Source organism: Cuculus canorus, chromosome 1 (assembly GCF_017976375.1).
Source record: "Cuculus canorus isolate bCucCan1 chromosome 1, bCucCan1.pri, whole genome shotgun sequence".
Classification (NCBI taxonomy): Eukaryota; Metazoa; Chordata; class Aves; order Cuculiformes; family Cuculidae; genus Cuculus; species Cuculus canorus.
Window position 1 is genome coordinate 12545169 of NC_071401.1, and position 12776 is coordinate 12557944.

General features: G+C 38.6%; 1 protein-coding gene across 1 annotated transcript in view; it reads right to left on the reverse strand.

Moving 5' to 3' along the window:
* FAT3 (FAT atypical cadherin 3) overlaps positions 1-12776 on the reverse strand; it is a 423022-nt gene that overhangs the window by 93477 nt on the left and 316769 nt on the right. Inside the window, exon 7 of the mRNA XM_054088271.1 lies at positions 5609-5748. Coding sequence (XP_053944246.1) covers positions 5609-5748 — 140 coding nt within the window. The remainder of the gene's footprint in view (positions 1-5608; positions 5749-12776) is intronic.

Consider the following 12776-nt stretch of genomic DNA (forward strand, 5'->3'; position numbering starts at 1 on the left):
CACAGTGTATGTGTAATTTAATATTTCTTCATACTTATTTCCAAATGGAAGATACAGTAAGGATGAGCTATGTCATATAAATATGCTTTATTACTGTGTTGTTGCCTCGGGTGTTAAGCCGCGACAATACCCACTGTGTAAAATGAAAGACAGGCTTTAAAAGTTTCCCAACACGTCTTAGAAAGGTGATGAATGGAAATGTTTACTGTTTGTTTGCTGCTAAGTAGGGATTCCTCTATGCTGAGGACTGTGCAAGGTTACTGACTAAACCACTCTTCATAGACAAACATTAGCTGCAAGTCTTTTTTCACACTCATAAAGCAAACATGCAGCAAAGCAGTCTCTGCCTGGTTATCCTTGAAAGCTCATCTCTTTCCCAGTGCGTTGCGGGCTTCAGAAAGGCAGGCTTGCCTCCTTCTGCTTCCATTGTGCAGAGCCTAATTTGTAGTCTGAACAAGCGCCTTGCTATAAAAGATTTGCTTCTCCCTGCTCACTTCCTATTTCCCACAGTTAAAGCAAGTTTCAAATAAAGGATTCATGGGCCTCCGAGCTTACAAATTAGGCAAAGTAACACTCAGAGCACTAGCAAAGACTTTTTATTCAAAATGGTAAGTGAAAGGCCTAGAGAAAAACAATCAAATCAAAGCAGGACAAAACCTAATGCAGGAAGTCCCTCCAAAGCTGTTTTTAATGTTGCCCATCACAAATACCTTTGGTTTGGCACAAACGTATTTGAGTGAAAACTGGATAAATGCCAGAAGCTGCTTTAGAGCCATTTGAAGCTGGAAGAATATGCTTAGCTAATTGCTTGGTCTGGGCACAGTGTTGTAGTACAACCTATTAAGTGCCTGAATTGCTTAAACTCAGGTTACACTTTTGTATGCATTTTGAAAACCTATTTTGATTTAATATTGCTTTCAATACTGTTACCACGCCGTTTTATTTGCTACTTCCTGACAAGTTTTTCTCTCCACCGAACCCCAACCATAACATAAAAATGCAAAGTTTCCCTCCCAGCCTCCATGGCCTGTTATTTATACTTTATCATGCCCCCTGTGTTATGTTAAAATGGGAGGAAAAGTCTGTTTCACAGGCAAGGCAGTGCTGAAATCTCTAGATGGGACAGAAAAAAAACCCAAATCAATGTTTGGTTCTAGTATGAAGGAAACGTTAACTGATTAAAAGTGACAAATTGAATTGAAATTCCATGTTTTCTTGTCTGTCTTAGAAGAAGCTACAGTCCAGAACCACTTCTGGCAGGCTCTAATTTCTTATCTACATTTTGGCCATGTCGTCTAAGGAGAGCTTTCATCATTCAGTTAAAAGAACCACCCTCACTTGAGGTGATTGATCAGCTCCTCTTTGTTAAGAAACAACCTTACAAACAAAAGATGTGCTCTGAAAGTTGAAGCCAAATTTGGTGTCCCAAAACTCACAGCTAAAAGTCAATCCTGAGCAGAAGAATAAATAAAAGTCCACAGCCTTCTGCAAGGAAAGACAGAAAGGGGCAATGAGCAGTAACTTATCCTGCCTGCTATTCCAACCTGGAATAGCTCCAGCCGATGGTATTACAAGTGACCATGTACTGATCTACAAAACCTTTTCAGAGGGAGCTGTTCCTTTCTGAGCGTGCACTCTACCGGGAAATAGTTTGATGGTTTGGCAGTACATGAAACTGAGTCACTTTTTGCCTTCTAGCTTGGAAGCATCAGTCTTCATCCTTTAAAGCACCATTTTTACAGTGGTCCAGATGATGAGAAAGAAGAAGGCAAGAAAATAAGAAAGAAGTAAAGCTGTCTTTTTCATATAATACTATGGCTCTAGGTGTCTGTCCTTAAAAAAAAAATATCCACTAGTATAACATTCTCAATAAAAGTGAAAAATTGACATCACTTAGATAACTGTTCCCTATTGTACTGTACTTCTGTGAGCATTTTAGCAAAACTCAACAGTAGGCACTACAAACAAATAAATAAATGTCATTCCTATGTTGTGCTTGGATGTAAAAGATCCGAGTTGTTCAGTAAAAAAACTCTTCGGGATAAAGCTGACTCATGACTAGGAGAACCCCTAATATCACGCAGCTGAAGTTTGTCAAAAGTTTGGTAGGAGTGGGCATTTAGATTGCATCATACTGATTTTTTGCTAGGATCTTCCTCTCTCTTCTCAAACAAGGAAAGGCAGGTAGTGGTGGTGGTGAGGAGCAGGCTTTCTGCATGGAGCTCTCTCTCCAGTGTGAGGGACACAGAAGCCCTATTCCATTCTCAATTCCAACAGCTCTCCTGGCAGCTGCAGGAATTGCATTTCACTGTGATTTAGACCCAATGTATGCCTTCAGCCTTTAATAAATTACCGTGTGGCCTTGAGCAATAAAGAATTAAGCTAAGGGAGAAAGCCAAAAGCTCTTCCTGGCTAAGTCTGGAGACAGCCTTCCTAAAAGTTAATCACTGTGACAGAAGCTTTATACCCACACTCTAAATATATAAATCAAGCAAGCCAACATTTCTTCGTCTTTGCTCCTTCCACCTCTCCCCATCACAGCTGTGCTTCTGGGATGGTTGAGACTCAGCTGCATGGTCAGCACGGTGAGGGTGCTGCTGGGACAGCAGTGGGACAACAGATTCTGACACTTTGGTTCTCACTTTGGAAACTGTATTCCTTTTTGAAATCCTGATCATGCCCAAGCCAAACAGACTTTCAGTTACAAAGGAAGCTTGTGTTTTGTGTTTTCTTTTAGTATTCCTTATGTTCTCTTTGCCTCTTTTCACAACAGCAAAACATTATATGACAGTTATTAAACCATTAATACGAAGTTAATGAAACTTTTAAATCAAAATGATTTCTTTCATCTCATGGGATGGTAGTGAACCATGTGTACAGTAAGGCATGAAGGAAGTCAACAGTTTATCAGAGTTTCAAGCGTGCAGTAACATTGCTGAAGAAACTTCTGCAAGCCTGTGCCAAGGATCATGTTACCGAAGCAAATATCTTTGGCATTTTTACGCTGCATTTTACTACCTCCAACTGTGTAATCAACAAAAGTCCAGGAAGAGATAAAGGGAAACAGGTGGGGTGGAATAAAAAGTAAGACTGTTCCGTTTGGCATGGCAATGATCAGCTGTTTCATAATAAGCCATCACAGTTTGAGGGGGACTTTATATTATTTTATTGCTAGACAAGGGGATGAATTTATACAGTGGCTTTCCACATGCTTCCTCTTCTACCATATCTTCTTGCAGCTATTGTGGAAAAAGGATGGTAGTACTATGTATATGAGGCAAAATACTTACAATGTCATTTTATCAAAACTCAGAACAAGGCCATTGAGAGCCACCAGTCGATGCTTTTCTTACTATTTCTGTGACATATTTTACTCAACCTATCAGTTTGATTTTTTCATTATTGTTCTAAAAGGAAATAAAGATGAATAAGGTAAACAAAGGCTCTAAAGTCCAGTCAAAAACACAGTATCAAAGTTCTTTAAAAGGGAGAGATAATTAGGCAGACCATAATTCTGGCAGCTATGTGATTATGACTGCTTTTGAAATCTCTGTGGTGAACACCAAAAGAAACACATTCTCAGATGTTGTCCAGGCCACAATTAAATACTTAAACAGTATTCACATAGAGAGAAGGAGGTGAAGGAAAGAAGAATCTGTACCCACCAAGGATTATCTAATGCTATACTATTGCAATCTTAATTTCCTATCTTACATTTTTAAATAGATCACATCACTGTTACAAAGAATACTCAGACTTCTTTTAAAATACAACAGCTTTACTGAAATATGTTTTTACCATATGTTTTAATTAAAAATGTAGAGGTTTCATCAAAATAGGTTTTGAGGACTGTCATACGGGTCAATTTATTAAATCAAAAGCAACAAAACCAATAAACACATTCTCCGTGTACTAGTATCCAACACACTCAAAATTCCCTGTGCTTTTTAATATTTGTTTGGAAGAAAAAAATATTGTGTTAGGGATTCAACACCACATTTCTGAAATGTGAACTAACAGTGTCACCAAGATTAAAAAAAAAAAAGGAAAACAAAAAACTATTCAAGGGCTGAAGAAAATGCCTTATGGAAAGGGAATGAAAAGAGGTCAATCATTCTCCTTTGCATGTTTATCAGAAGACTGGGAGGTGATGTGACTGTTCTGAGTAAGTGTGCTCCTGGGGAGAAAATACTGGTTTTTAAAGAGCTCTTTAATCCAGTAGAGAAAGGCACAAAAAGTAATACAGGTCAGATATAATTGAGCTAAAAATCAGGGATGTTTTTAGCAGAGATGCAATTAATTACTGAAACTAAAAGGGAAAACAGCAGATTTCCTACCACTTAACTTAATATCGACTGATGTTTTCTTATCAAGAGTGGATTATCAGGAGAAATTACCAGATAGGGATACCTAGACAGAGATTTTAGGGCTGATTATATATGGGAATTCAGATTGAGAAAGCACTCAATGATTTAACAGTCTCTTAAGAAAGCTGGTGTTGTGACTCAGTGAATACAGATTTGCATTTGAACCATTTGAGCAAAAAAGCAAGGTAAAACAGAAGCATCTGTGTGTGCATGCATATATGTAAATACGAAAAATGTTCAGGCCTTCCTTCTGCATTAACAAAAAGTAAATAATATCACAACTACTTTTTTTTTTTCCATGTAATCTGGGATTTGAGGCTGCACACAGATGTTCTCTACTGGTACGTGTTTTTCCTTATGTATCAGATAATATGTAGGTTATAGGTACACTTTACATTTGGGCAGTAATTCAGGTGTAGGATTTCAGGCCCTTGCTAATCCATACCTGACAATTCCACCTCATTTTGAAGGATTTTGGTCTTTGGAGTCTCCCTGGTGCCACCGCTACTGCAAAGTCCCTGTCCCTCTGCCATAACGTTTACCGCGTCCCAACTCCAGACTGGTTCGCACTGAATAGATACCAGGCTCTGTGTCAGAGAACCTCCAACAAAGATGTGTCGAAGCCAGTATTATCTCAGCCCTTCACTTTTATCTGATCTGACTTTTTAATTGCTGAAAGGCACTGAGCCTGATAAGTAAGCCTGGTTTTCAAGGGTTCACTGGGGCTGTTCCCCAGTAGACAATGTAACCGCAGGCAGTGACACTAAAGGAGAGATCCTCTGAATTAAGTTTTGCCTCTGAACAATTTCTTCTCTGAACAATTGATCCTGTGTCCCACATTTGAGTCTTTGGAGGATGAGAGGTATAAACTCCATTTAAAGCAATCAATAGCAATATTCCCCAACAACACAGAAGGACTATTGTACTTTGGACCATTACGGGGTGAGACAATTGTCAAAATCTAAGCCTCACTGCCTGTGATAGTGACTCCCTCAGCTGGAAGAAGGCGTAATACTTTTGTGTATGCACGAAGAGGACAAAAGGAGATATAACGCTTTGAAACCTTCAACAGCCGATTCTTTACAAACAGATAGAAAAGCTCTGAATAATATCCCCTTCATTACTTAACTGTGGTCTCAAAGGATGAGGTTTTTATTTGAATGGCAAAATTGTTAATTTTTATAGCATATACATTCCACTAACAATGAAAAACTTGCCAAGAAAGGAATGTGATATTCTACCTGAGTCGTGGCAATGTTTGTTCCATCGGTGACTTCCACAGTCATATTATATATTGACCTCTGCTCTGCATCCAAGGGCTTTGCAATGACAATAGTGCCCACTCCCTTCTCCGCGTCGAAAGAACTATCGTAATTCCCTCCTAATTGTTGCACAAAAATACAATTAAATTAGCCATCTCTGGAAAATTTCCATTGAAAATGTTCCTAGAAGTGGGCATATCTGTTTACTGGCATCCATCTTAATGGCTTGCCTTAGCATACAAAGTACAACTACTGATACTTCTTTGTTCATAACTCATTTATATTTCAAAGCACAGTTTGTATATTGGAAGGCAGATATCATTAAAATGCACTGCAAAAAAAAAGTCTAACAGTATATTTAAGTGAACCATAACTGAGTCTATAAAAAGAATCAAATGGCTATAAGCCCATAAGATGTGTGCCCTTGTAGTTTGGATAATGAACACGCATAATTATATTTTGGTATGAAAACCATTTCAAGAAGGTTTTATTCTGCAGATTTTATTTTCAGAAAATTCTCACTGATGCTTATGGGTGCAAAGACCGTCAACTGAGTCTTTAAAAATTACAATTATAATCAATTTAAAAAATGCAAATAGACATTTGTTATGTTAATTTCAAGGACAATGATAATTACTGGCAGCAAAGGTCAAATTCTACTATTCTTTTAGGAATTATTTAAATAGACCTGACAGCATACACATCATAAATTTCTTTCCCTTAAAAAAAACCTCACAAAGCACTGTTCTGAAACTAATATCCCCTTATCCTGTCACACACTGAGTGATGCAGCAGTGGAAAAAACCTCCTGAGTCTCAAGTGGGAAAAAAAAAAAGGAAAAAAAATCTATTAAAAAGTATAAGAAAGACATAAATAATTTGAGATTAAAGGGTTACAGGATTTCTCAGCCACAGCTATAGTTTATAAATTAGAGCCACTCATTATGTTCAGAAGTAAAGCACACATTCCCTGCTGCTAAGCTGCTTCTTATTCACTAATCTATAAAGTGGAATTTATTATGAGTTGAGTCTGAAATTTTTGGAGGCTGGGAACAGGGAGAGGTAGAACGCAACAGTGATGACAAATGAACTCTTAAGGTTTATTTATCATACAGCAATGCAATGCCACAAGCTGCAGTCTCTGACAACCCAGTTCTACAAAGTAGAAAAGGCTTTCAACCCTCACTGGTTATAAACCTTGTGTAAGAGCTGCTCAGACCTCTTGGGATTAGATCCACAGGTAGAAAAACATCCATTCCATTGACTTAGCTCTTGTGCAAAATATAGGGAGATCTATATTTGAAAGGCCGGTGTATAATCACAAAATGGATCTCATTTTAGGGCTGAAAACAGAGAAGTGAACAGAACAGTCTTCTTCGCTCCACCATCAAGCATTGCATCTCCATAGTTTGCTGATCAACAACTGGCATTATTTTCAGAAATAGTCATGCATTTAGTGAGAGGAAAAAGGTTTTGGTATTCCAAGACACTGAAGATTCGGAGGAATCACAGTGAAACTGCAGCCTCTGAATTCCTTAATGTGAAGAAACCCTCACTTCTCTCTACCTCTTGCAGAGGCAATTGCAAAGAAAGTGTCAGCTAGAAAAAGCATCGCTTTGAACATTTCTGTCTTGGAGGCCATTCAGGGAAGAGGGGAAAATAAAAGGGAGGAGGAATAAGAATGCAGGTGATCTGTGCAAACGAAAGGCAGAACTGGTGAACTTCTCAATCATGTCATCCAAACATGGTTGTTTCAGATCTATGCTGAATGTATGTATATACACATATACAGCTTAGAGCCTAACAGATACAGTTGTGGTTCTCCAGGATAACACAGGACACTGGATCTGCTGTGATTTATGGTGGATGGCAACATTGCTTATTCCTTAACTTCCTTTTGCAAACTCAAACTGCGTATATTTTCTCAATTGACATGTATATAATTAACATTATTTGACACTAGAAGAAAAAGCATAATTGTCCTTGACATTTCACTAGTACCAAGGTATTTCGACATTGACTGTATCTTCAGTGTTTTTTGGGTTTAGGGATCTTTTAAAGTTAATCAGGAAGAAAAAGATGTCATCTCCCAATTACTGTTTTAAATTGATTTACTTGAGAAAAAACTACCATGAAAAGAAACTCTGAAAAAATCCTCCTTTGAAGAAGAGAGTTCAAGATTCTTGCAAGGAAATCTCCGCTGAAATGAAGCTAGCCTTGGGACAGTAGGCACTTTACAAAGAGACTGTTTCATACTGATAACCATGAAACCAAAATGAAAGCCTATACTTCAAGATGCTTAATAGCCATCTTAATGAGCAATCAAAAATTACATGCTATCAACTGGCATACACTTCCAAAGAAGTAACATGCAAGGATTAGCAATAAATGTTTTAAATGCCCTTCCTCTGTTAGCATAGAACTGGGTTTGCAGGGCACTATCCGGTGTATTGGAAATACACTGACTTCTTAAAGCCATTCTCATTAAGTGCAGTGGATTCTTTCCCTAAAATCAGAACTGAATCCATCACATGAATTTTCTATATGGTATTCACTTCTTCCAAAATGGTCTAGTGACAAAATATATTTTGGTCACCAGCTACCCCACTCTAACCTACACTTGTAACTAACCAGGCAAAGCAATTTATTTTATGTTGATTCACTTTCTAGAAGAAGTCTGGCTGGAAAGAAGGACTTGTGGTAATGGTTGACAGCTGACTGAACATGAGCAGTGTGCCCAGGTGGCCAAGAAGGCCAATGGCATCTTGGCTTGTATCAGAAACGATGTGACCAGCAGGTCCAGGAAGGTTATTCTCCCTCTGTACTCGGCACTGGGGAGACCACACCTTGAATACTGTGTTCAGTTCTGGGCCCCTCACCACAAGAGGGATGTTGAGGCTTTGGAGAGTGTCCAGAAAAGAGCAACGAAGCTCATGAGGGGGCTGGAGAACAAGTCTTACGAGGAGCTGCTGCGGGAACTGGGGTTGTTTAGCCTTGAGAAGAGGAGGCTGAGGGGAGACCTTATTGCTCTCTACAACTACATGAAATAAGGCTGGGGAGAGGAGGGAGCTGGCCTCTTCTCCCACGTGACAGGGGACAGGACAAGAAGGAATGGCCTCAAGCTCTGCCAGAGGAGGTTCAGGCTGGACATCATGAAAAAATTTTTCACGGAAAGGGTCATTGGGCACTGGAACAGGCTGCCCGGGGAGGTGGTTGAATCGCCTTCCCTGGAGGTGTTTAAGGGATGGGTGGATAAGGTGCTGAGGGGCATGGTTTAGGGATTGTTAGGAATGGTTGGACTCAACGATCCAGTGGGTCCTTTCCAACCTAGTGATTCTATGATTCTATGATTAAACAAGGCAGAAATTGCATCAAAACCTGACATAGAGATAGATCACAGAACACTCTATTGCAAGATTTGTGGTTATAATCTCTTTTGGAGTGAAAACTTGATTTATTCTTGATTCAGTCTGCTACATTTTAACAGACTATGGTCGGCTGCTGACAAAGAAGATCCACTCCAATGGCTGAACTTCTGGGAATATTACCTGAGATACTGGGTCCTGCCTCTCATCTGGAGTACAAGAGGCAGTCTGGAAATGCTTTGCAGTGCTCCTCAGCTTTCAAATACCCTCAAAAAAGCTCCTCATACAATGAATGCTTCTGAAGTTGCCCTTAAGCGCTGAAGGATAATTAATGAATTAGGTGTAAATGCTAAACTGTAAGAGTCTTACAGATATCCTAAGTCTATGCAAAGCCTACTATGAAGCACTCAGAGAAGTACCCAAAAAAATTATATTTGAATGACAGGTGTTGAAGGAACACAGAGAAAGAGGGAACAGTCATGTGAAAAAAAAACAGGACTCTTCCCTTAAAAACTCCTGCAGTTGAACTATCCTGGGAAGCTCATGTGAAACCACTTCCTTCTGAAGGTGCTCCTGTTGCAGCTGAAGGGCTGAGCCCATAGAAGGTGACAGCTTCACACATTCCTGGGGTGCCTGAGGCACCCAGAGTATGCTGCCAGGTAACTACCAACACTGTTGAAGCAAGTCATCTGTAGTGCAGTAAACTCCCATAGCATCAGGTTCACCCATGTTGCTACCGGCCACTTAGCACTTCTTTGATCACAACTTTAGGATAAAAGGGGGCTAAGGATGATGACATTTTGTTCAGCGGCTCAGTTTTATTAATGTGAAATTTTATTACTTATTCCGTTTTCCAACACATGGCACATGCTTTCCTTTTTATTGTGTACTACAGCCTGCTTTCAGACATAAGATAAGTAGTCACTACCCTTGCTAACGTGTTTGCAATTTCATTAGGAAGGAAATATTTCAAATGAAGATAATGTGAGTTCCTGGGGAATTTAGGGCAAATCAACAATAAAGAAGGCAAGCTGATTGAACCGGCAAGCTTGCTAGATAGGTAGTAGTCCTGAAAAAGCATTTTAAAACTGAAATATCTTGCAGAGATGTAGATTAGCCATTGTTTGTAATACCATTGCAAGCTAAGATATAATGCTGATATATCTTCAATACAGATTAGAGACTTCCCTTAAAATACTCTGATTTGGAGTGGGATATCAAGAAAAATCCACATATACTTGAAATGTCATCCTTGGATGAGAAGTCTTATTATGTTTCAATGACATAAATTAATTTTAAAAGTGCTCTTTCTTTCTAATTGGCTGTTAAGATTCTCAAAGACACCCAGTTCAGTTAGTCATGTCTACACTTTGGACACCTAAAATTAAGTGGAATGATTTCCACCCTTGCTTTCTTTAGATTTATCTTCATGCTCTTGCATAAGCCCTGGAGGCCTTATACTTCCACTAGTAGGAGTTTTTTCATGTTATCTGAAAGGTTGTTGCAGGATTTCCCAGTATAACTCTTGCCAACTCCAGCTGCTGTCAAATTTGGAACAGCTGCAGAAACAGCCTGTGGTACAAAGTGTCGTATTTGTTGACCCTCACTACAGCCTTATAAGACCTTTGTAGCACAGCCTTAAGTTTGAATTTAACAGATAGTATAGTACGGTCAAGATGAAGATCTTGGGGAAATTGAACCAAGACACCTCTGAGCCAACAGCCTATAGGTTGTGTTCTTGGTATGGAGCAGACTTCATTACATTTTCTGGCTGAATCTGGAGTGTTACCTTGGTTCTCATCTTATTTCTTTGCTTCATAGCAACAGAGAACATAGTTTTCTCCTGACAAAAGCCCTGTATGCTCTGGAAAAAAAATAATTTTCCTTTTAATAAAAATATAGCTTAAAAACAAACTAAGAAATCCTCACTGAACCTTATATGACTAATGGGAGAGGATCATCAATGTAAAGCTTACCACACATTTAGTGCAACAGACAGGCCAAGGAAAAATTCCTGTTAAAATCTTCCTGTTAAAAGTAATTTCTAGTGGTCAAATGGAGAATGTGCCTAAGGCAAGAGACAGACCTGGCATTCCCACCGCATATGGGTTCTGAAATTATGTTGCTTTTGAAATCCAGTGTGTGGTGGGTTTTTTTTTGTTGTTTGTTTGGTTTTTTTTTTTAATTTTCAATCATATTCTGTTTTGTATTTTGATTATTGGCTGAAAACAATGAAGTTTTTTGTTGTTCTTTTGCTAGATGGAGTTGCATTCTGGGAAGTTGTCAAACTTCCCTATGTTCCTATCAGTTGTTGATATGCAGTTTAAGATGGGATTATACTGCTCTGAGGAAATATTTTCTCCTCTGAGAAGAAAACATGTCAGCAAATATGGAGAATCTGTAGAAAAATGAGTCCCATGTGAGGGCCTTTCTCCCTCTTTTCTAGTGCAATGACCCAGAAGAGTGGGATTGTATGCACAGCTCCAAAATATCCGATGCCTGAGAATAATCAGACTTAAGTCTTAGACGCAAAGATGGATCACACTGAACTCTGGAGGACATTCCCAAATCAAGTACAGTTAAAACCTGGAAAGACTCTTCCTTCTCTGGTAGATAGCAAAGAACATAGATGCTCCATGTTAAAAATTAATAAAGCCAGGATACACTGAGATCCTCGTGCAAGTCCCATTTGGCTTATCATGCCATGATGGAGGAATGAAGAAGAAAAAAACAGGAGATGATCTAATTTAGAGAACTGTCTTCTAAAACACATTTTCTCGAGGCAGAGAAGATTGTTACTTGTCTTGTCCCGAAGTAAACTAACAACACCAAGGACAGTGATGATAAATTGGGGCAACTGCTAAAATTCACACTGCTGAGCGCAGAGAATCAGAGGAAAATGCAGAAAACTAATTCACCCTGAAACTCAAAGATGAGTCTAAAGCACTTCTAGGACTCTCAGGAAAATAAACAAAGCGAAATTTTCCATTTTTTCTGTTTTCAAAAAAGGAGGAAATATACTTAGCGGCCACATCAAGAAATACAAATTCAACTACAGACTTCCGTTAATCATAACATAATAAATATTAGTAATATAACATGCCAATATTTATTCTCTTATGTACTATATCACTACGAAGAAGAAAATAACGCAGACTGAATTTTCAGATAAAACTGTTGTAAGGAGAGTCAAAGTCTTGGGTTTGCTGCTAAGAAGCTGAAGGTAAGGGCATAAAAAGCAAAAAAGAAATCAGAAAGGTATTTTAGCCAGTTGTCAGAGAAGATAATTCAAAGGAGGCTAGGGAGCTACATGGTTTTACTATTAAGCAAAATATGAAGCACTGTGAATTAAATGGATAGTTAATTAAAATTAATAGATATTAAAATTGTTGCAATTTAAGCACCCTTGATAAAAAGTACTGATGTGCTTTTAAAGTCTGGCTACTTTTTTAAAGACAGAGGCTGGGTAAAGAGGGAAGATAGAGAGAGGCCTGTTTGAAGAAACAGAGAGATGTTGTGCAACATGCTACTTAAGCAAAAACTAGCACCATGCAGCTTAGCTCAAGTGTTAAAGTAATCACACCATTCCCACCACTAACAAAGTATGAGACAGAGAGGGCTGAATTTACCTGGCAGAAAGAAATATCTCTAGCTTATTTTGGAGTTCCCATTAAAAGTTATTTTATCGTGACTGAATAAATTTAACATAACCAAAACAACCTATGTTCTGTCTTTCAAACTGTGGGATCTGTACGAACTGAGAATGGCGTTGAATGCAGTCTG